The 23,564-nt window shown below is 44.4% G+C and overlaps 1 protein-coding gene across 2 annotated transcripts in view; it reads left to right on the plus strand.

Annotated features, from left to right (window-relative positions):
• CLSTN2 (calsyntenin 2) overlaps nt 1-23,564 on the plus strand; it is a 591,071-nt gene that overhangs the window by 443,022 nt on the left and 124,485 nt on the right. For both annotated transcript variants that reach the window (XM_084751748.1, XM_084751747.1), the window contains exons 3-5: nt 4,843-5,038; nt 5,890-6,098; nt 19,755-19,904. In XM_084751748.1, the coding sequence (XP_084607874.1) occupies nt 4,843-5,038; nt 5,890-6,098; nt 19,755-19,904 (555 nt within the window). The remainder of the gene's footprint in view (nt 1-4,842; nt 5,039-5,889; nt 6,099-19,754; nt 19,905-23,564) is intronic.

Here is a 23,564-nt window from a genome sequence, read left to right on the forward strand (position 1 = left end):
AGTGAAAGTCGGATACCATCTTAGTGTTAATGGGCTGGCCACCACACCCTTGTAAAGCCCTAGAAAGAACCTTGAGATCTCAATAGACTGCTCAAGAGAAGCACTTTGCTAGAGCATCCTAGTGGCAGTGTGCTGAGCGCCATGGTGTTGACAGGTGCTGGGACTAAATGCACAGGTGTACCTTTTGATCCTTATTGCCAAAGTGACCCCCGATGAGCCCTTTGACCTCTCCCAGACTCAGTTTCCTCATCTGAAAGGTGGAATCAACACAATCTATTATTCAAGTGTGAGAATTGTGCTTCAAAAATATCCTTTGAAAACCAATTTAAAGGGCTGGAGAGGTGGCTCAGCAGCTTAGAGCGCTTGTGCTTGCACAGGACCAAGTTCGATTCCCAGGGCTCGCATGATGGGTCAACATCATCATCCGTAATTCTTGCTCCAGGGGATCAGATGCCCTCTTACGACCTCCATGGGTGTCATGCATACATGCGTGCAGGCAGAAGACTCATACACACAGAGTAAATCTTTAAAAAGATAAAGAAAATGAATTTAAAGGCATTTTCCTCAGAAACTTCTGACTGAGCTGACCAGACAGATATACCCGTTCCTGCTGAGTCTGAGGAACGTCTAACTGCGTGCTACAGACAGAAGCCCAGAGGCTGGGAGTTAGCACAGCCCACCTAGGCTCTGTAACTGCCCTTTCTGCTCAGGCCTTTGGGGGTGATTAAGCTGAGTCCATCTACTTTCTCCATCTACCTGAGTTTCCTCCCACCCCAGGTAAGGAATGGCACCCAGAGGCTCAGAGAGCTCAGGTCCCTGAGCCAACCTGGTGCACACACTAACCTGGGTGTGTCATATACACTATTTCTGCCATGCCAACTCCCTTTCAAAGCATGTTGAAAATCAAGATTTTTGATAGTGATTTTTTTTTATCCAGAAACCATTCAGTCCAGACTTTTTTCCTTTGAAGTGCATCATCCTCCCACAGAAAGAAAACCTTTATTAGCTACAGACTCTAGACCAAAGTGACCTAGCTTATCAGATACTGATTCTGAAAGATGGTTTAAGGATCTTCATTCCAAAACTCCATCCTGGATTGTTCTCCTGCCTTTGTCTTTCTTTCAGCTTATGGTATATTAATTTTTCTATTTGATATACTTCTAACTATAGAAAATTTAAAAACCCCTTTTTCTGTTAAGTAGCGCCAGTTTGTGTGCTTGATGTATGTGTGTGTGGTGCATGCACCCCATGTGCCTGTGTGTGAGCATATGGAGGCCAGAGCAGGACATGGATGGAGTTCCTCTATCGTTCTCTGTTTCTCTGGTTTATTACCCGGAAGCAGGGTCTCTCTCATAGAGCCAGAAGCCTTCGAACTCGGCCTACACTCCTTAATGCTGTAGTTAACAGGTATGAACAGACATGCCTGTTGTTTTGCCTTTTATTTTATTTTTAACATGGGTGCCAGGGATTTAAATTCAGGTCCTTAAGTACCGCAGCCTCAGTAGCACCAGTTCTAAACACAAATATTTAACTGGCACTTGGTGCCTTTCTAACCAAGGACCCTGTGTGACTCTCACCTCACACACCCAAGAAGCTGACTGTACTCTAGTAGTTTCTATTCCTGCCACACTGGACCATGAAGTGTTGGACTCACCTAGTCCCTTCCTACTGAAGGTCCTCAAGGCATATTGTCCCCTCAGCCTGCAACAAGATATTGTTCCAGTGGCTTGGGCATCTCCTTTCTGCTCCTGTAGCCTCAGCACAGATTTCGCATCCTTAGTCAAGCATATCCTGCATGCCTCTCCAGATGTGGACTCTACATCACTTCTTCAGTGTGTGTGTGTGGCACTTCCCATTTCTTATCTAGAGATGTGGCGTTCTGGATGCCTGTGTTCTTGGACTGCAAGTAGTAGTGTGTGGACCACAGCCAGGGCTGGTTGTGTTCATCACTGTTTCCCTGATGCCCGGCACTTAGTTCCTAATAAATATTTATGACATGAATTGATGTATTATCCAGCAAGAAAATGTTTGTGCAATGGGAGCATAAGTATTCACGTGTATGCTTCTGCGGACCTACTTTGTATAGCTAGAGTCCAACAGCCCGTTCAGTTATGAACTTATCAATGGATCATCAATCCATCCATCACGTTAACACCCTTATGATTCAACCGCCTCCCAAGGCCACACCTCTGACCATTGCTGCATAGGGAATCCAGCCTTCAATGTATGGGTCTTGGGTGAGGGTCATATCATAGCCAAACCATAACAGTTGGCCTTCTAAATTGCTACTTCCACTGAATTACTTTGAGCTACGCAAGATGGAGCTATGTGACCCAAAAGCTCACTTCTCTCGTCTTCCCCTGGATCTCCTCTGTGTCCTTTCCCTCCCTCCTCCCTTTTTTCTTCTTAAGGATTGCTGAGTCTTGTGAACTACTTTGGTTGTGATCAGATGTTTCCAGCAGAAAATTACCCTCATCTATTTTAGGCTTAACTTGGCTCTTCAGAATGAAATGGTCTGATTAGCCTTATAATCATGGTGGTGGTTGGGCACTCAAGAGAATCCTCCAGAACCAGTTTGAGTACACTGGTAACACTGTCACAGCAGTACTGATCTTGGGACAGAATCATGGGGTTCATTAGCTAATTCGGAGCAGGAGTTAAACTAAAGGATCAGTTAAAACCTATTCTTATGTCGTAAAGGCTACAGTGATACCTTTATCAGAATGGGCAATGCTGAGATGCCCAGTGAACCTTGGGTAGCAGTAGCCAAAGGGAGCCTGGATTCCTGTTATAACCTAGCCCGCAACCCGTTTTATTCACTAATGTATATCTCTATTTGAAAACAGCCAGAAAGGGAGGTAGTGAAAGTGGAATGTTCATAATGAAATCAAAGATCAGAGAAATAATAAGAAAAGCAAAAGCCCACAGGTAAAATTGGTATTGATTGAACATCTTAGAAAACATTGTTAGTGAGAGATCAGGGCATGCTTCCAAAGTGGAAAGTGGGGGACTCAGCTCAGTCACACTTGAATTAGAGTCTGAATATGAGTCATTTGCAGAGGCATTCCTGGGGTGGAGGGGGGGCTCGTCAGACATCTTGGGGTCCTTTGGAGATGGAGTGGTAGAGTAGAACATATGTGGGTTTACAAATCAGCCACCCCTGGGTTCAATGCTCAAGTGGCATTGAACAAGCACCTTCAGGATTTTCCTCCTCCTCTTCTCCTTCACCCTCCTTTCTCTAATCTGTATAAATCTGAGTCATAAAGACCTATAATCTTAGCATTTAGGATGCTTAGGTAGGAGGATTGTGAGAGCCAGACTGTCCTGGACTAAATGGGAAGACCCAGTGTCAACAACAAAGGAACGGTAATGATTTGTATAAACTGGAATAGCATAGCTGCCGGGTAGGTTGGCTATGAAGGTGAAATAGGAAGGATTGCCTAGAAACAAAGATCATGGCCCAAAGCCGTGTGCAATCAATCCCAGTGTTCCCTGGCCTTGAATTGTCAGCTCCTATCAACATCTGAACAGGGTCTGGGTGAGGGTGAGACAAACTGGTGCCTCTGTCACCCTGACAACAAACTCTCCCAGGCATGTCCCATGCAGTTCATGTACCTCTCACTGGTCCGGGCAGTATTGCCAAAGCAATGTCAGACAAAAGCTGAGGTGTCTCAGAGTAGACGGCCTTCTCCCTAACTTCATCTCCTGGGCCACTTTACTGACATCACACCTAAAACCCAGAGAAGTGCTATCACTTGGCGTAAACCTATCACTTTGTGTATAGCACATTTAGAATTTGAACCCAGATATCTTGCTCCGTACTTCAGTAGCCTACAGGTGGGCTTTCCTGCCCATCTCCGAGTGCTAGCACACCCATCTGTACTACAAGTAGCCTTTGGACAGCTGAGCATCACTGCCTGAAGTCTACAAGTGCTCTCTCTATACCACAAAAGGACATGTCTCAAAATTTCAGCACATTTCAAAACATTTACTATAGGACTTGCTTTATAGTCAGAGTTCAAGAGATAAATATTCACAAATAGAGGGAAAAGAGAATATTTTTGTGCCCTTATTATTTTAATGCAGAGAAACAGCTATAATAAACATTAACCCAGCGGAAGGGGCAAAAATGCATTAATTTCACAACATGTTCTGCTCTTTAAGAAGTTAGCTGTTCAAGCTCCATGGGGAGTCTTGAACTCACAGAGACTCACTCCCACTGTTTCAAAAGAGGAAATTGCCTGCTCCCACTGTCAGTGGCGGGAGTAGAGAGACATAATGGAAGCTGAGGGAAGGGAGGGGGATTCAGCTGCAACAGTTGTGCTATGTGTAAACCAGGGTGAAGGAATCAGAAAAGCAACCTTCATGCATAAGAGGAATAAAGGCCCTGGCCATCTCCTGGTCCTGCCAATGTTGCCAGCCCAATGCAACATACTTTCAAGCACAGACAATGTTGTCACTAGACAGTAGACTGGACAGAGCTTTGGCTTTTGACTCGTTCCATCAACAGTCCTTTGTCTCTTGTCTGTTAGCAAGTTCCTTAGTCCCAGACAGGGCAAAAGACAATAGCAAGTCTGTCAGGAAGACTAAGCAACTGGGAAAAAAAAATCCCTCCCCATACAAAGACTACACAAGCACCTGCTGAGTGGCACCCCCAGTGCATGAAACACTTCCCATTTGTTCTCCATAAAATGAGCGTGTAGGTCTAGTCTCCAGAGGCCAAGAACTAGTTGAGCCTTCTGAGTTTTGGGCCTGTGGATCTGGCTCAGCGGAGGCACTCACTCACTGTCTTCAGCCTGTCAGACTCTCAGCACTCACCCTCACCATTCTCTTCCTCTGCAGGGGAAATCTGTGCATTCAAGATCCACGGGCAGGAGCTGCCCTTTGAGGCCGTGGTACTCAATAAGACGTCGGGAGAGGGCCGGCTCCGGGCCAAGAGCCCCATCGACTGTGAGCTGCAGAAGGAGTACACCTTCATCATCCAGGCCTACGACTGTGGGGCGGGGCCCCGGGAGGCAGCCTGGAAGAAGTCACACAAGTGAGCTCCCTGTCTCCCTCTTCTGTCCTGGGCCACCCACCTCCATCTAGTCTATTCACAAACTGTTCTTTAAATATGTCCACCTGCAGGTCACACCAGAGGGATGGTTGGAGGGTGGTTTAAAAATTGAGATTCTATTAGCATCTCTTGGCCTAGGAGCAGAAAGTGGGCTGTGGTGGTGGTGACTGGGGGCGGCGGGGCACTCATGTTATGACTGGTCCTATTTGAAAAAGACCCAGATGTGGCCAACATGAGGTTAAGTCCCCCCACCCAGAGCTTTTGCATAAGCTGATTTTTTCCCTTGGGGATACTGTGCCTGCTTTTCTTCCTGGGGAGAGACTCTTAGGCCAGCTTCAGGACCAGGTGAAAGCATAGCTTCCTTATGCTCACCCCTTTCCTCAGATCCAGTGTAAATTTTCCTCTGCATTTCTGCTCTTTGTTTCTCTCTGTCCCACGTGTCTCACCTTGAGTCAACTCTCTTCTCTCCTTTATGGGGTTTGGCTCGGAGGATAACACAAAGGGAGCGTGGCTGGCTTCTTACTGTGTGGAAGAATGAGTGAATAGATTAAGGGAAAGGGGAGAAGATAGAGGGGGGATGTATAACGTGAAGTGGGTGATAGGGAATAGCAGAAATGGGGAGCATTCTCTAGAGCCAACTTGCTCAGCATCAAGGCAACAGCAGGTTGCCTGGGTTGACTCCCAGAGAGAAGGAAGACAGAGGGCTCAGCTGACAACTGCCCCGAGAGTCCCAAGGCCATCTCACTCGCACCGCCTGGGCTGGATCAGTGCCCCACAACATATGGTGTGCTCCCTTCTTTACCATCCTTTCTTCTTTCTGATTTGTGATCCAGGGCTGTGGTCCACATCCAGGTGAAGGATGTCAATGAGTTTGCTCCCACCTTCAAAGAGCCAGCCTACAAGGCCATCGTCACAGAGGGCAAGATCTACGACAGCATCCTGCAAGTAGAAGCCATTGACGAGGACTGCTCCCCCCAGTACAGCCAGATTTGCAACTATGAAATTGTCACAACGGATGTGCCTTTTGCCATTGACAGAAATGGTAAGTTTCCTGAGAAGACCCGGTACAGGCAGGGAAACAAACTCACTGCCCTTGCTCCCAAGGTCTGGAGATTTCATAATCTTATATATTTGAATGCAAAGCATTCAAACATGGTTTTCTGGAAAAATTACTTAATTATCACCTGGGTGTGTGCCTTATCATCACCTTGGCCACATCTGGATTCCTTTCAGTACTTTCAGCTCTGAGTCCCTCCCCAGTCACTGCCACAACAACTTACTTCTGCTCCAGGCAAAGAGATACTAACAGAATTGGGAATTTTAAAGCACCTTCCAACCATAACTTTGTTAAGAAATCTTTAAAACTCTTGCCAACTTGCCCTTGGAGAATTTCAACTGTAATAGAGCCTTCCTCCCAGCTTGAGTTGAACTGAAAATGGTCCCATAAAACCATCTGGGTATTTCCCATCACCATTAACATGACTCTTAGTATAGTGTACACATGGCCAGAAGCCCAGTCAACCTAGTACTCTTGGACTATATCTTGATCATAATGAAGTGGTACTATCTGCTTAGTCCATTGCTCACTGCAGTTGTGTGGGTGTCTCTATATTATCACCAAGCTTGTTTCAGATAACCTTTGGGTATCACAGAAGAGTGCAAAGGTTACAAGACCCGAGGCATCTGTAACCGAGTGTTAGATTTAGTGATGGATTCAGAGTAGAGCTAGAATAGAACTCAAGATAGACACAAGCCTACCCCCATGGATCTTACCAAACAGGAAGTGAGGAAAGAGAGAAAGAGGAGGGAGGAGGAGGGAGGGAGAGTATCAAGGGGACATGAAGAGTAAAATTATGTATAAAGCATGCTGGGAATTGGAGTTAGAATGCAAATTAGATTGGAGAATCCTGCTAGCCAACATATACAGTGAGAAACAAATTAGCCACTTGTACCCAAGTCATCAGGAATGCTTCATAATATTGCGACCAGAGGGAAGATGGCTTTGTGGTATAATCTTCTGAATCCTCAGAACAACTATAGGGTCCAGAAAGCAAGAGAACACCTTCACCCTCACTTTCAAGTAGCTTCCCAGATGATCTGTCCAGTTGTTGTGACAGAATGCTTAATGACATAGGATGAAAAGCTACCTGTCTGGACATTGTTAATTACTCATTGTGCAGGGCAGGAGACTGGTGCACTGGTGCACAGGAAACAAAGGATGGGAATACTACAGTGAAGAGAAGTTCTATTTGTAGAATCACTCTCTCCTAGCCTTTCCAGCAAACCAAGCACTATGAAAGGCTGGCTGATACCCACTACACACACACACACACACACACACACACACACACACACTCTCTCTCTCTCTCTCTCTCTCTCTCTCTCTCACACACACACACACACACACACACACACACACACACACACACAAACACACACACACACATACACACACACTACACACAAACACATACACACCATAAATTACAAAAGAACTGTTGTGTTTTTCTCCTCTGAGTTTTTATCCCCTTGTCATCAGTTTTTCAATCTGTCCCCACAAAAGCTTGGGAATGTGGGGCGTGACAAGTGCATGGTAAATAGCAAGACAGCTGAGTGAAGACGTCTGTGATTAGTGGTCAAGTTCCACTTGGCCTCCTGGTCCTTGTTTTCAAGAGCTCTCAGGGTAAGATGAGATGCAAATTCTTCCATCTGAGGGTAAACTGCCCTAGTCATGAAGATAATTACTCACCTTGATGAGCCATTCCACTAACATATGCCAATTTATTTCCCTGGCTGTCTCATTAAAAGTGAGTTATGGGCCTTTGTCAGGCCTCTGCCTCCAACTTTGGTTTACAATGTAAGATGGTGAAGAGAGTTAATACTCCTAGGGAATGTGGGAGCCCAAACCAGAGAGGTTTGCAAAAGTGGCTATCCAAGTAACTAAGACAGGACCTAGGCAGCTCCCAGCCTAATGAGCTTCCCAGTGGGCCCTTATCCATCACTTCCATGGCAACCTTCTCAGCTCCTTGAAGGTCTTTGCTGATGAGCATATCATGGAAACTGCTGCTGACTCTCAGGCCTCTCCCTTGGCCACAAGGTTCTCTACTACAGCTAAGTAGATGCTCCTAGTTCTATGCACCAGGCCCTTTGCTTATGGGAAGAAAGGAGAAGACACAGCAGCAGGAAGGGTGGAGATGCTAGCTGACCTCCTGTACCTACAGGCCCAACCCCTTTCACCTATAACCCTGGACCTCCTTCCATGTGAAGCCTTGGCAGTGTCAGCTCCAAACTCACTCTCAGGTTCTGAAACCATGGACAATGGCGTGCTCAGAGCACTCACCACAAAGGCAGTGCTAAGTAATCTACAGTCATTAGATGTTTGCTTTAGTCACTGTCCATGAAATCAGGGCTGAGATGACCTAACGATGGAGGGAGGTTTTTACCACCGTCTTGGAAAGTTCTAGATCTGGGTCAGGTGTTATACAGGCTGCAGTTTCTGGCTCTACGCCAGCCTCTCTGAGATAAACAGAATCTGAGTCCCTATTTTCATTCGACAAGAGGAGCCCCAAAGCAGGAAGAGCTTCCTAATACATCGTCATACTGTTGGCACTTGGGGCTTGCCACTGCAGAGCCCTTCCTTGATAATAAATGAAGGAACAGATGGGAGTTTAGGGTCTTAAACATACTGTGGAGTAAGATCACCATGGAGGCAGAGAAGGAGGTACCAGTTCGTTCCTCCAGCAAGGAACAAGTATCCAGCCATACATAAATAAAAACAGCTGCTCTAGGAAAGCTCGGGGTCAAATTAAGAAGTTACAAGACAACATATGAATGCACCAACCATATAATAGTAAATCGAATCTCAATGTAACAGGCACAGCATGTGTACCCACAGCGAATCACTGTCACCCGGCTTCACACAGGCAGGAAACACTGATCCCTCAGGGCCTTGGGAATCCTGCCACCCTAGAGTTGGGCTTCTGTGAGTTTGCCTGGCTCTTCTCTGGAGTTAAGAGAAGGGAGCTTAGGCTTATCTGATGTGTATCCAAAGTCATTGCCCTCTCACTGTGTGACCTGACGTAGGTTTCCGAACTCCCCTGAGCCTCAAAGCGCAAGAACAAAGCTCTTTGAAAGTACTAGTGTAGGACTCGTGAGGGGACATATAACAAGTGTTCAGCGCTGAGTCCGACACATAACTCAGAAATGTCCATGCAAAGCTCCTTGAGAGGATGCCTTCAACTCCAGAGACCTGAGCTGCAGACAGGTGCCAAGAGATGCATGAGGGAGGCAGGAGAGCTGGGGCTCACCTTCCTGCCTTGCCTCTCCATGCTGGAATTACAGTGTGGGGCTGGGATATGTGTGTTTTTAAAAAGAAAAGTGGGGGACTAAAAAAAAAACATATCTCAAGGGAAAAAGTTACAATGAAAGAAACATTGAGAATAAGTACACAAAAGTTGGCTGAGAACATGAGTTTCATCTTACCTTCCTCGTCCCATCTCATAGACTGGCAGTGCCCAGCACAGAGAGGGCATTCCCGGGCTCACAATGCCTCTCATAGGAAAAAAAAAAGGTAGAGTGCACTGAACAACCAGCTTCCCCGGTTCCAAAGCACTTACTTCAGCTTCACCTTCACCCATCACCAGCAAGGCCAACATAGCCAAGAAGTCAGGCAATATCAAGGACCAAATTAAATGGTCAGAGTTTCTCAATGTCGGCCCTGTGCAAAATCACCGTGGTCTCCAGTGGCCTGCTCTTCAGAGGACACAGCAGCCTTTGCTGGGTACCGTTCCCTCCCTCTTGGTCACTACGGCACAGCCCTGTAGCTTTCATTGTCACGCCGTCTGCTGTGTCTGGCCTGGTGGGTCACAGCACCACTGACGACATAGGAAGCCAACAATAGCACAGTAGAAGTAGATTCTGTCCTTTTTTTTTTTTTTTTTTTTTTTTTTTAAGCACTAAGGAGCTCATAGTTTTTCACTTTTTCAGTCTCCAGGTGTTTGAACCACTGTTCCTCTTCTTGCTCTCTCCAGGAAATAACCTAGCTTCCTCCTCCAGGGGCACCTAACTAGTATAGCCAGGGAGTCATAAACAAATGACCTGTGTACACACTGCAAGCATAGGCTGACCGTGACATATGATCAGCTAGTCTCAACTCTTAATTATCAGGTCTCTCAGCTAAACATGTGTCTGCATCTATCTTGTGAAATCATGCGCATGCTTGCCAGCCCTACCTCCCATCACGAAACTCCACAGTCATGTTCACTCCTACAGCTGGCCCCCATAACTATAAACAGGAGCATTGTAAGATCTGATGCCTCTAGCTGCAGGTGGTCACTGATGCCCATTGGCTCACGTGCTCACAGTCAAGCCTTGTAGCTACACAAACGTACACAGCCAGCCCCGGCTGCATCACCTCATCACTTGCACCACCAGCATGTTTGCATTTACAGCTAGTTCCTGCATCTGCTTGCATTCATACCGCCAGCTTAAGCCCTACTGTTACATATATACAGACAATTGGTCTAATCTCTGTCCGTCTCCCATGACCCAAATGGATAAACAAAGCCGGTGTTTATAATAGGATATGTACACGTTACCAACCAGCCTTATGCCTATACCTGTGTGCATGTAGAGTGCCCTATCCATACATCCACAGTTGCACGTACCCCAGTCCTTGTCATCATGTGCATTCCTGGGCCAGATCCTTGTCATAGCTACCATAAGGATACCGAGGTGCCCTTCTGCTACCGTATCCCTTGTACAACCAAGGACCACGTATTGCTGATATCGTAAACCCCAAATTCCTGAACCAGAACACCGTATTCTTCCTTTCACACCTGGAGACACATACTTGACAGTAAACATGGCGACATAGTGTTTCTCCTAAACCCACACAGAGAAGGTATTTCACTTCTGAAGCCATTCCCAAAACTCTACAAAAGGTAGCTGAGCTTTCTGCAGATGCTCAGGCAGATACTGAAGACTGAAAGAGTCATTCTCGTTGCCCACATGTAATTTCTGTTCCAGGGGAATCAGTGCTCTCCTCTGGCCTCTATGGGCAATAAACATGCATGTGGTACAATGACATACTTGCAGGCAAAACACACACAGAGATAAAAAGAAAAAATGTAAAGTACTTTAAAAAACACTTACAGTCCAGGAGAAAATAATGTGATATACTAAAAGCAATAAAAATAAAATAACAACAATAACCCCTGTCAACAAAGAATACTTTACCTGGCAAATCTTTTACAAATGAGAGAAATAATGACTTTTCAAGATGAACAAAAGCGAAGAGAGTTCATTATCCCTAGAACTATCTTACAAGAAATGATAAGTCACTCCTTGAGCTAAAGGAAAATGATGTTGTTTAATAATATCAAAACCATATAAAAGTCATTGGTATCAATAATTGCATATCAAATTTACAGCATTCTAATACTATCACAGTGATAGGTAAATTATTTACAAACATGTCTTAAAGACAAAAAAAGTATTAAGACTAAGTATAGTTAAGATAATATACTAATAAATACAAAAGCAGGTAAACTGTGACATCAAAACACACACTTGAAGATAGTGGGTACAGAGCTTTTATTGAATTTAAATTCTCAGTTGTCAAAAGACAAGTATAACTTTAAGACATTTCATGTAAACCTCATAACAAATGCAAAGCTATAAAAACATACCACTATAGAAAATTGTCAAATCATAGGGAAAGAAAAGAGAGGTGGTGAATAGAAAGAGGATCTGGAAAATAATTTAAAATAGCAATATTAAGTTCTAATTTACCAATATTTACTTTAAATGTAAATGGGCTAAATTCACCAATCAAAATTCACAGTCTGATTGAGTGATTTTTTTTAAAAAAAGATTTTAAGTAAGAGACTGCATCAAGAGACAAAGAGGGTCAATATCTAATAATAAAGATAAATTTATCAATAGGCTAACATAATTGTAAAAAAAAGTTCATACAGCAATAAAGCATCTAAATATACAAAGCATATATTCACAGATCTGAAAGAAGAAATGAAGAATAATACAATAATAGCAGGAGTTTTTAATACCCGCTTTTAGAAATGGACAGGTCATCTGGATGGAAACCAATAGGAAAACATTGCACTTAAATTATACTTTAAAGCTCAACACACACACAGAGCAGAATACAAAGCACACAGGAGACATATTCAGGATAGACACGCTGGAGCACAAAACCAGCCTTAAATTTAAGAATAAAATCACATCAACTGCCCTTTCCAACCAGAACTGTATGATGCTAGAGAATTATAACAAGAAGAAAGCCAAAGATGGAAAATGCACAGACAGATGGAAATTATGTAACATTCACCTGACCAAGCAATGGGTGGTTACCAAAAGGAAACATGAAGAGTATCTGAAGATAGATCGGAGTGGAAGTGTAACAATCCAAACTTAAGCTGTTGAAAAAACAGTTCTAGGAAGGGAATTTGTAGGGGTAACCGCTGGGGTTTAAAGAGACAAAACAACAACAACAACAACAACAAAAAACCTTAAACAACTTGCTGTTATACCTCATGGAAATATAAAAAGAACACAGAAAGTCCTAAAGAGGCAGAAAGACGATCTAACCATGATCGGAACAGAAATAAGAGGAAAAAAAAAATAAGTGAATGATAGAAAATAAATCTGTGAAGGATATTTTGCAAAGATAAAATTGATAAACAGGTAGCTATACCAGAGAGATGAAAAGGGAAACAGGAAAACTGATACCACAGGAACACAAAGGAAAGTAAGAAATTACTAAAAATGATCATGCATCAATCAACTGAATTACCTAAGAAAAAAAAGGAATACATTCTTAGGATCATATATATATATAGTCTACCATGGCTGGGTAAATAAAATGAGTAAGGAGATTGAGTCAGTAATTAAAGAATATGGATTTCTATCCATGAAAAGCCTAGGACTTGATAGCTTCACGACCATCAACCAAATATTTAAAGACTAACTTGAACCAGTCCTTCTCAAACACTCCTTAAAAAGATTAAAGAGGAGAAAGTACTTCCTAACTTATTTTAAAGGCTAACATTACCTCTATACCAAAACTAGAATGAGGACACTAACATAACGGAAAATTACGTGCCAATATCCACAAGGAGTTTACAAGCAAAAGTAATCCACAACAAAACAGTAGCACAGTACCTTAGTTACTTTTCCTCTTGTGATCCAGTGTTCTGACAAAAGCGACTTACAGGAGAAAGGGCTTGTTCTGGCTCACAATTCAAATACACTCCATCTTGGGTGGAGAAGACAAGGCAGCTGGTCATACCTCCTTAATGGTGCTAATCTTCTTAGCAGCAAGTTACAGCTGCCTTGTCAATAGTCTCCTTGTCTGGATTTCTAAGCTTGCTCACACACCTTCCCTCTGCCAAACAGATTCATACAAGTTCTCATGAAGCAGGAGAAAGAAGCCAGACATTTGGTCAAAATATTATTCAAGGTGACCCTAGCTCGGATCTAAGAGTCCTTGTTCTTTGGCAAACCTTGTGACCCAGGCCTCTACTACCTGTGTTTCTTCCAGCATTGAATCCCCCAGCAGAGGGGCCCATTAAGCTCTTTTTTTTTTTTTTTAAAAGAGTATGGAAGGTATTTTGTAATTCAGAATTCCAAAGTATTCCAAATTCCTCCCACAAGCCAATCCCAGAAGCCTAAAAACCACATGAGCAAGTTCGTCAAAGCAAATCCCCATTTCCCAATATCAGACTGTGTCTTAGCTGCTTTCTCAGTGCTGTGATAAGATACCTTCACAAAAGTAATTTAAGGGAGAAACTTCATTTTGGTTTATTTTTCCGGGGGCGGGGCTGGTCTTATTTAGTGTTCTATTACTGTGATGAGGCAGACACCATGACCACAGCAACTCCTATAAAGGAAAACATTTAATTGGGGCTGGCTTACAGTTTCAGAGGGTTAGTCCATTATCTTCATGGTGGGAGGCACGGGTATGCAGGCAGACATGGTGCTGGAGAGGGAACAGAGAGTTCTGCATCCAGATTGGCAGGTAGAAGGAAGAGAGAGTCACTGGGCCTGGCTAGAGCATTTGAAACCCTAAAGCCCATTCCGCCGCCCACCCCCACCCCCAGTGACACACTTCCTCCAACAAGGCCACACCTCCTAATCTCTGTCAAGTAATGTCACTCTCTAATGACTGAGCATTCAAATCTGTGAGCCTACAGGGGTCAGCCTTATTCAAACACAGGGCTATAGTCCATCCTGGCAAGGAGAGGCTGCAGGCATGTAAGGCATGGTGGTAGGAACAGGAGGCTGGCTGGTGACTCTGTATCCCCACTCAGGAAGCAGAGTGTTAACTGGGAATGGAGATGGGCTATAAAGCCTTTAAGGTTTACTCTCCCCCCAGTGGCTCACTTCCTCCAGTGAGGCCCCACCTTCTAAGGATTCCTTTCCAAATAGTACCATTGGTTAGGGACTAAGTGATTAAACACATGAATCTGTCGGGGAGATTTCACATCCAAACCATAAGACACAATGAAGTTTGCCATGATCACGTGGAATTTATCTTTGAGATACAAGAAAATCTCACCACGCACAAATGAAATGATGTAACATACCATATTTACCAAATAAAAGACATAAAACATGACCATTTGAACAGAAGCAGAATATATATTTGACAAAACATCAATATTTTTTTCACGATAAAACAAATAGTTCTTAGGAAACTAGGAACATAGGCAATAGAACAAGAAAAAAAGTTAACTAAAATATTTTTACAGTAAATAAAAACAATCAACAAAGCAAAACAGCAGCCTATAGAATAAAGAGAATATTCATAAGCCATATGCACGATAATGAGGTATGCAAAACATATACAGGATTCATAAAACTCATTAGGAAAATAAGCACCACACACCTGAACAGACTTTCTCCCAAAGAAAACATATAAATGGCCAGAGGGTCTGAGAAAAGATATTCAGTGTTGTCAACAATAAATGAAACACAAATTAAAACTTCAATAAGATGTTACCCCTCAATTGTTACGATTGCATTGATCAAAAAGCCGAGAGATTCATATCAAAAATGTTATACGGTAGTTTAGGATAAGGAAGCCCTTGTAAATTGTTGGTTGGGATATAAATTTGTATAGCCATTCATTATAGAAAACAAAAATTAAAAATAGAATTACTATATAGTCTAACACTGCCAGTTCTTGGAAATAAAGTTGCTTTTTTGAGGGGAAAATTCACTTCCCTAAATTATTGCAACATAATTTGCAGTAGCTAAGACACAGAACCCTAAAGTATATGTAGACAGATGAAAATGAAAGAGATGTGCATACATGCGCTCACACACACACGCACTCACACAGACACATGAGTGAGCTATACAAATATGCACATTGTAAAATTATTGAATCTTAAATAGAGGAAAATGGTTCATCTTCAACAAGTTGGATAACCTAAAGGTCATCATGTTTGTGAAATAAGCAAGAGAGGATAACAAATATTTTATGATGTCAAGTATATGTGAAGCTAGAAAAAAGTTGAATTCACAGTAACAGAGAGAGTAGAATAGTGTTCACTAGGGATTGAAGGCTGGGGAAAAGGAGAGCCATCAGAGTGTATCAGCATTCACGTGTAAGGGGAATCAGCATGGCAACCATTGTTGCTATGTATTATATGCATTATAATTTGAATTTTGCTGAATATAGATCTCAAGTATTCTGAAGCACATACAGATAACTATGTGAGGTATACATATATCAGATATTAAAGTCTTGACTATGAGAGTCATTTCAAGGTCTACAATTATATCAAGCTGTCATACTGTACACAATATGCTATGATACAGATATAAACAGGCACCCAAAGGGTTTCTATATTAAGACTTCATCTCCAGCTAGTGAACCCAATCCCTGACAGATGAGTGAGTCAGGAAGACTCTGGCCTCAGCCGTAGATGAGCCTTCTAGTGGCTTTGTTGGGAGGGTGTGGGAACTGAGAGGGGGCCCAGTTGAAAGAAGTGGGTCACTGGGATTGTGCCTTTGAAGGGTAGGTCATGTCCATACTCCTTAACCTCTCTTTCTCTGATTCCTGGCTGCTATGAAGCAAGCATCTTTGCCCACCAAATGCTCTTCACTGTTGACAGTTGGCCTCATCTTGGGTCCAAAAGTAATGGAGTCAACTGACCGTGCACTAAAACCTCTGAAACCAAGACTCAAAACACATCGTTTCCCCTTCTTCAATTTTTCCTATCAGATATGTGCCACAGTGACTGACAATGCAAGTGTTTGTCAATTGTACCTTATACATCTGAGGGAAGCACACACATGCTGTCACACTCACCTTTCATGTCTCATCTGGGGAGAACAGGGATAAGAGTCCTTGACAACTTAGTCCAGCCTTGTCTCAAATCCTTACCAATAAAATGGGATTTAACTATCTGAGTAAATTAACGCAACAAGGCACTTGCTGGAAGACAACGCCTAGCTGCACAGGAATCACACATATCTCAGTTGGTTGTCCTGTACCATTTTCCTGGAATCAAGTTTTAGATGAGGAATTGCATCTGAAAAGGTCTGGGCAACTTCACAGGGACCCGCCACAGATCACCAGGCACATTTCCAGAAGGGTGGCCCCAACTTAAATTCCACCTGCCAGAGGGTGAATATCAGTGTGCTGACTTCGCCCTCCTCTCCTACATTTAATTTTTGTTTTTGAAAGTAAAATAAAAACTTAAGCTAGAAATGATCATAATGAGTGAGTTAACCCAGAAGCAGAAAGATCAAATGGTATATACTCACTTATATCTGCATATTAGCCCAAGGGGCATGTCCCACAAAAGCCTTCACTTACCAGGAAACTGGGACAGAGGGGAGGACATCCTATTGGGACTCTAGATGAGAGAAGCATGGGAGAATGGCAAAGTAGAAGGATCCAGAGGGTCCTAGAAACCTACAAGTAGAACATTATGATAGGCAGATTTGGGCCCAGGGGTCCCGCTCAAACTAAGGCACCAGCCAAGGACAATACAGGCGGTAAACTTTAAACCCCTACGCAGATCTAGCCAATGGACAGAAGACTCTCCACAGTAGAGTGGAGAGTGGGATATTACTTTCTCACATACTCTGGTGCCTCACCTTTGACCATGTCCCCTGGAGGGGGAGACCTGGTGGCACTCAGAGGAAGGACAACAGGTTACCAAGAAGAGACTTGATACCCTATGAGCATATACAAGGGGAGGTAATCCCCCTCAGTCACAGTCATAGGGGAGGGGAATAAGGGGAAAATGGGAGGGAGGGAAGAATGGGAGGATACAAGGGATGGGATAACCATTGAGATGTAACAAGAATAAATTTTTTAAAAACTAAGGTAAGTTCTGATTGGGCATTAAGAGCTACCTTCCAAATTCCTTTAGACTTTAATAAACAGACGAAGGTCGGGAAGGCCTACACCTGAGTTTATTGTGGCCCAGCTCCAGTAAGCAGCCAGCAGTAGGAGCTCACTGAGAGAGAGAGAGAGAGAGAGAGAGAGAGAGAGAGAGAGAGAGAGAGAGAGAGAGAGAGACGTTTGCAACAGACACACAGATGGCTGGTCTCTTTCTGAGCTTTCAGAGCATTTTAAATGTGTGTCTTCTCCCCAAACAACCCTCTCCCATGCAACAATGGGCCGCATTATTATTCTCTCATTTGTGACCTAATGTTTCAAGCTCTTTGCTTTGAAGCTCATTTGCACGTGCATGGAGTTGGTGGTGGTGGTGGAGAAAGTAAATTAGTCTCCCAGACAGTTTCATTAAGACTTGTTCCGGAAGTAGAGCTGCAACAAATTGAGCTAAAGATTCAGTTTGTGTGTTTATTCTTCTGCTCCAATCAATAGCGCTTTGTCTCCTCAGTGCTACGCGACTGTCAACCCCGAGCCTTCCTGTTTTTAAGTGGTGCACCTTTCTGGAACAGTTACACTCTGAAGAAAGAGAAAGTTAAGGCTTCCGTTCAAAACTCAATCCAGTGCTGAGGAAACATTCCTTGTGATGAGTGTAAGGTGCTTCCACTTGGCAGAGTCCTTGAAGGCAGCCACAGAGCAGTTTGTAAAGTGGTTCTCAACCTTCCTAATGCTTCAACTTTTTAATGTAGTTTCTCATGTTGTGGTGACCCCCAACCATAAAATGATCTTGTTGCTGCTTCATAACTATAATTTTGCTACTATTATGAATCATTATGTAAATATCTGTGTTTTCCAATGATCTTAGGCAACTCTTGTGAAAGGGTCAGTCGGTCCCCAAAGGGGTCACCGTTGTCATAGGGAGTGCTACCAACCCTAGGAGCCATCCCAGACCTGTGCAAGCCTTCAGAGTAAAACCAACATGTGGAGGAAAGTACAAGGGGTTCCACACATCAGACAGACATACAGAAACATAGCAAGCCCATTTTTACTCAGAAAATACACTCCCACATGCATAGATGCAGTTGTGTTTCATAAATGGTTGAGAGCACACAGCAAAGGTGCCTTTGTATTTCTCTGCCGTTGACCAGCCTCCACTTCCCCTCCAGGCTATGCTGGCAGATGTGCTTGCCGAATCAGCTTCCCCAGTCTTTAGAGCAAAGTTTGATTTTTCTAAGACATTCTGGTTGTAGGATACTGTCCCACTTTGGGTGGATAATATTTAACTGTTGAAATGAAGAAAGCGTATTTACATAGGTTTCTATTAGTGGTAAGGAAATACAACATAGGTGTTGTAATCATACATTCTATGTTTGTTGATTTGTTTTCTTGATTTTGTTTTCATAATTTCACTCTGAGGTAAGAGATAGTATCTGAGTTCACATTTACAGTCAATGCCAGCATCAAAGGGGGGGGGAAGAGAGAGAGAGAGAGAGAGAGAGAGAGAGAGAGAGAGAGAGAGAGAGAGAGAGAATATAGGAAGGAAATGATTCCCAGAAGTTGGAGGTGTTAATCTCTTAACACTAAGCACTTAAGAGCATTGAGTTTGGGTCTTTATTCATTTTTTTCCTTTGGAACAAACTAGCATTCCATCAAGAAACCAGCTAGTCTAAGTTTTGCTCATTAGTGACCAAATATTTATTTCTGATCATAATATTGAATTCCTCTGGGCAAACACACACAAACGGCTGTGAATACATTGTTTGGTCTCTCTTGGAAAAGAAAAATGTCTCCTTCCTCGGGGCGAGGAATCTGTTATTCTGTGCAGCTTTCAGAAGGGAGGTCACACATTTTCTTATTGATTTTACTTCCTATTTGGTAGCAAAATAATGTGAGAAGAGGCAGTGAGCATTCCTGGCGACAAGCCCAGATGATAAAAATTCTGTGCCAGGATGTTGTCTGGGTTCCGTCTCTTTCCCAGAAACTTCGTGGTGGATGGACACTCTGGGCCCCGCATCGAGGAACATGTGTGCACTTTCAGGGCAGTTTCCTGGCAACCCACTACTTAGATGTAGATTCACAGACCAGGTCGATTCCACATGTGGCTTGGAATTCTCTGACAGGCCCATTACACAAAGAGATGGCTCCATCCAGTGGTCCCCTAGAACCCACCACCAAAGCAAAGGAGCCTCTTGTTGAGGGAAGACGGTGCAGGGGAGGGTGGTCATTTCAATCCCTCTGAAGGTTGATGGGATGGGAAAGCGGTTTGGAATAAGTGAAGCCTACTCCATGTGGTCAGACACGATTGTGCGCATCCTTGTTCTTCAGGCAACATCCGGAACACTGAGAAGCTGAGCTATGACAAGCAACGCCAGTACGAGATCCTGGTAACTGCTTATGACTGTGGACAGAAGCCCGCTGCTCAGGACACCCTAGTGCAGGTGGACGTGAAGCCAGTGTGCAAGCCTGGCTGGCAAGGTGAGCCTCGGTGTCTCAGTTCTACTATGTGAAGGCCATTCGAGCTCCGGCACCGTGTGCCCCAAATCTCATAGCCCCGTGTCTAAAGGAAGTTTTTAGACTATAGCTGTTTTCCCTGCAGGAAATAGTAGTGTGTGTTTCCCCAAAACCCTTCCGTGTGTATAACCTCCATGTTTCAGTTGAGAAGGTCAGAGGCCATCTACTCTAGCCACAGTTCTCCCTCACTCAGATTTCATCACGTTTCAAGGCCTAGGAGAGATTGTTAGGGTCTGTTGACCTACCCAAGAGTTCTGAGCCTAACTGATGTGCTTCAAGTTCTGCATCCCTGCTCAGCACCTAGGCAATGTCTGCATGGCCCTTATGCATGCATATTGCATGGGGGTGGGAGAGAAGGATTGAGCCTCAGGGGGAGGGGGTTTCTGAAAGCTGCTGCAGGGAAGGAAGGACAGTGACGCTCGCGGAAGCTTCACGTTGGGTCAGTTTAGATCTTTCAGGAAGCAAAGACAACACATGTTCCAGTCAGTCACCCCTAGATGACTGACCGAGGGGAGTGGCTCTTACAGAGAGCTGAGTGGTCTTTAGAACAATAACCACCACTCTAAGTGACATCAGCCTGTGTGGCAATCCAAAGAGGGATGCTTAGTGTTATCTGTGTGTCTCAGGTTTGGTGCCGACTGCTCTGTTTCTTCTGCATGTGTTGGAAATGCTATTGCTCAGTCTTACTTCCTCATATCCCATGGTGCTCTGCAAGGTCACTCCTCTTCTGGCTTCTGCTTACTGCCTTTTAATGATGTGTCTTTAAGCTTCTGGCCTCATCATTCACCCCCTCTCTTTTAGTCACTCATGTCTCTGTCGAGCACACTGATGCCAAGCCACCCTGTAGTGTCAGCCACTCATGCTTAGTACAACCCACCACAGCTGGACTGGTCATTCATAATGCAAAAACACCTATGGCTGAGGCAGGAGATGGACTCGCTCTGCTCAAAAGGCAGCTCTCTGTGAGCTTTCCCGCAGCACAACCTGAGCTCCCATAAATGTAAAGGAGAGAGCTGGGAACTCAGAAGCTCATCTCCGTGAGAGAGATCTGGAACTGTGTGGACTTGAACTAAGTAGACAGAAGATAAAATGATCGTGAGAGCCACAAATGGTGTGTGTGTGTGTGTGTGTGTGTGTGTATGTGTGTGTGTGTGTGTGTGTGTGTGTAAAAGTAGAGTACCTTGGATAAATCAGCTTAGAATCAAGCAATAGCAATAGAGAAAGAGAGCCATGCTAGCCAAGTCTAGAGGCACATGAAGTTGAGGCCAGCCTGGGTTACAGAGCAAAACTCTGTCTCAAAAAAAAGTACACACACACACACACACACACACAAACACACACACACACACACACACACACACACACACACACACACACACACACACACGTGATCCAGTGATGAAAGAAAGGACAAGAGAGCAGAGCAAGCCAGCCTGGAATAGGAAACTGTTTTCTCTGTGTATGAAGCCTGAGCTCAGGTGGGTGTAGTTCGCTAGGATGTGGGAGGCAGGGCTCTTCCTGCTTTACTATGACTATTGTATTTCTCAGGCGTAGCACAGTGCCTGGCCCTCATGGAAGCTGCTTAAGGAATGACCAATGAATGAATGAATGAGTGAGTGCGTGAATGAATGAATGAAGGAGCCAATACCCGACTAAGAGGTCACTGTGTTTTATTTTAACTTGTAAAGATTATCAGCAAAAGCCTGGCCTTTCAAAAGAAAGCCCAGGAGCAGGGGATAAAACAAACAAAACAACATCATGCTTTGTAAGCACGGAGCATGATCACAGTGAGGCTTTTAAGTGGGAAAAGCAAAGCATGAGGTTGTGTCTTAAAAAAAAAAAAAGGATCCCAGTACTTTCTGACTCTGACAAATGAGGCACCTACAGACTTTGGAGTAAGTGTTCATGCCTATATTTAAACATTATTTATAGAGTTTTGTACTTGTTAAATCTATGCAAATTTAATGTTAAGTGTATGTTAAAAAAAAGAAGAAGAAGAAAGCTTGTCAGCGTGCTTAATTTTGTGTGTGAAGGGTGTTTGAGGCACCTACCCTGTGATGTGTAATGTTGCCGAGACTGCCTATAAGTGATGTTGGGCAGCCAGGGCGGAGCCAGCTGTCTGTGCTGTTTCCAGCACCAGAAGAGGCTCAAACATAAGGTAGACCCTCCCTACCTTAAGAGGATTAATGAATGGGCAGTGAGAACTCATTTGTTGTTGTGGTGGTGGTGGTGGTGGTGGTTGTTACTGTTGTTGTTTTAATGCTTCTTTCCTAGAACAAAGAATCAGTTCCTTGCATCAGTTAGTTCGTCATGGCAGGCAACAGTTTACACATGTGTGATACTAAAGTCAGCTGCTTCCGGGTGGCTCCTTGCCTGAGCTGGTCACGTGTGGTGGCAGAGGCTGCCACAGTTTCTATATTGAGAGCCTGTCCCTCCAGCTAATAACTCCACCAGATCCCTCTTTAACCTACTCCCCCAGCAGCCTTTCAGCTCATAGCTGGCCTCTCTAGGCTATCTGTTGTGGGCAGGAGGGGTCACTGTACCTTTCTGTCATGTCTCTGTCTCTGTCTCTCTGTGTCTCTGTGTCTGTCTCTGTGTCTGTCTCTGTGTCTGTCTCTCTCTGTCTCTCTCTGTCTCTCTGTCTCTGTCTGTCTGTCTGTCTGTCTCTCTCTCTCTCTCTCTCTCTCTCTCTCTCTCTCTCTCTCTCTCTCTCTCTCTCAAGAGGACACTCCTCTTGCCAACCTAATATCCTGGTCCCAGATGTGGAAGGACCTCTCACCTCTGGCCCCTCCCACCCCATTCTCTCTTCTACCCTCCATCAAGGGCACAGGCCCTATCTAATCTGTATGGACATCTTTCTCCAGGGAAGAACTGCACTCAGGTGATCCTGGATCTGTCTTTCTTGCCTGGTTCATTCTCCCAGCCTTGCAGGGCCACCTAGAGTGAACCATATCTTGCTAGTTTCTCTGCCACCTGTAGACAAGGCAGGCCACCTCATGGTGAGAGGCAGAAAAGTTAGATTTTACCTGGAGCGTAATACCTGGAGGTGCAATACTGCATCTTGTATATGGGAGAAGAGCCCAGAAAGGCCATGTCTTTGAGGGAGAAGAGTAGCCTAGCTTTCAGAAACATATGATTGGGAAATGGAGAAGGCACGATTGCGGAGGTCAGAGGTACGGTGAGGTAGATGGCTAAGATCTTGAAGTCAGGGTGAGGAGCCTCAGTGAGCCTCAACCCCTCAGACCCGACAAGGAGTCATGAGTCACATGCATGTGCCCAGTCAGATTCCTGGTAGTCCCCTAGGAGAGCACAGGGCCCTCCCCCAGCTCACTTCCTACTGGCAGCTTGAGGAGCAAACACAGCTTGGCAGTCTGAAGTCTTGTATCTGTTCTAAGCCATTTCCCCGCAGGCAGGAGGGGACTGCAGCTCAGTGAAAGCTATCCATCATGTTCAGGGACCCTGCCTCCCTGGGAGCACTCCCAATCTGCACCCTGCTGAGCCTTTCTAGCAGCCAGCTGCTCCCAGGGAGCTGTCACAGCCAAGCAAGGGGACCTGCTCATGGGTGGAGCCTCCCCAGACACCAATGATGGTTCAGAGCAGTGGCCCCTGAAGAGGTCCACAAGT

The sequence above is a fragment of the Acomys minous genome (assembly GCF_964271855.1).
Source record: "Acomys minous genome assembly, chromosome: 13".
In the NCBI taxonomy this organism is placed as follows: Eukaryota; Metazoa; Chordata; class Mammalia; order Rodentia; family Muridae; genus Acomys; species Acomys minous.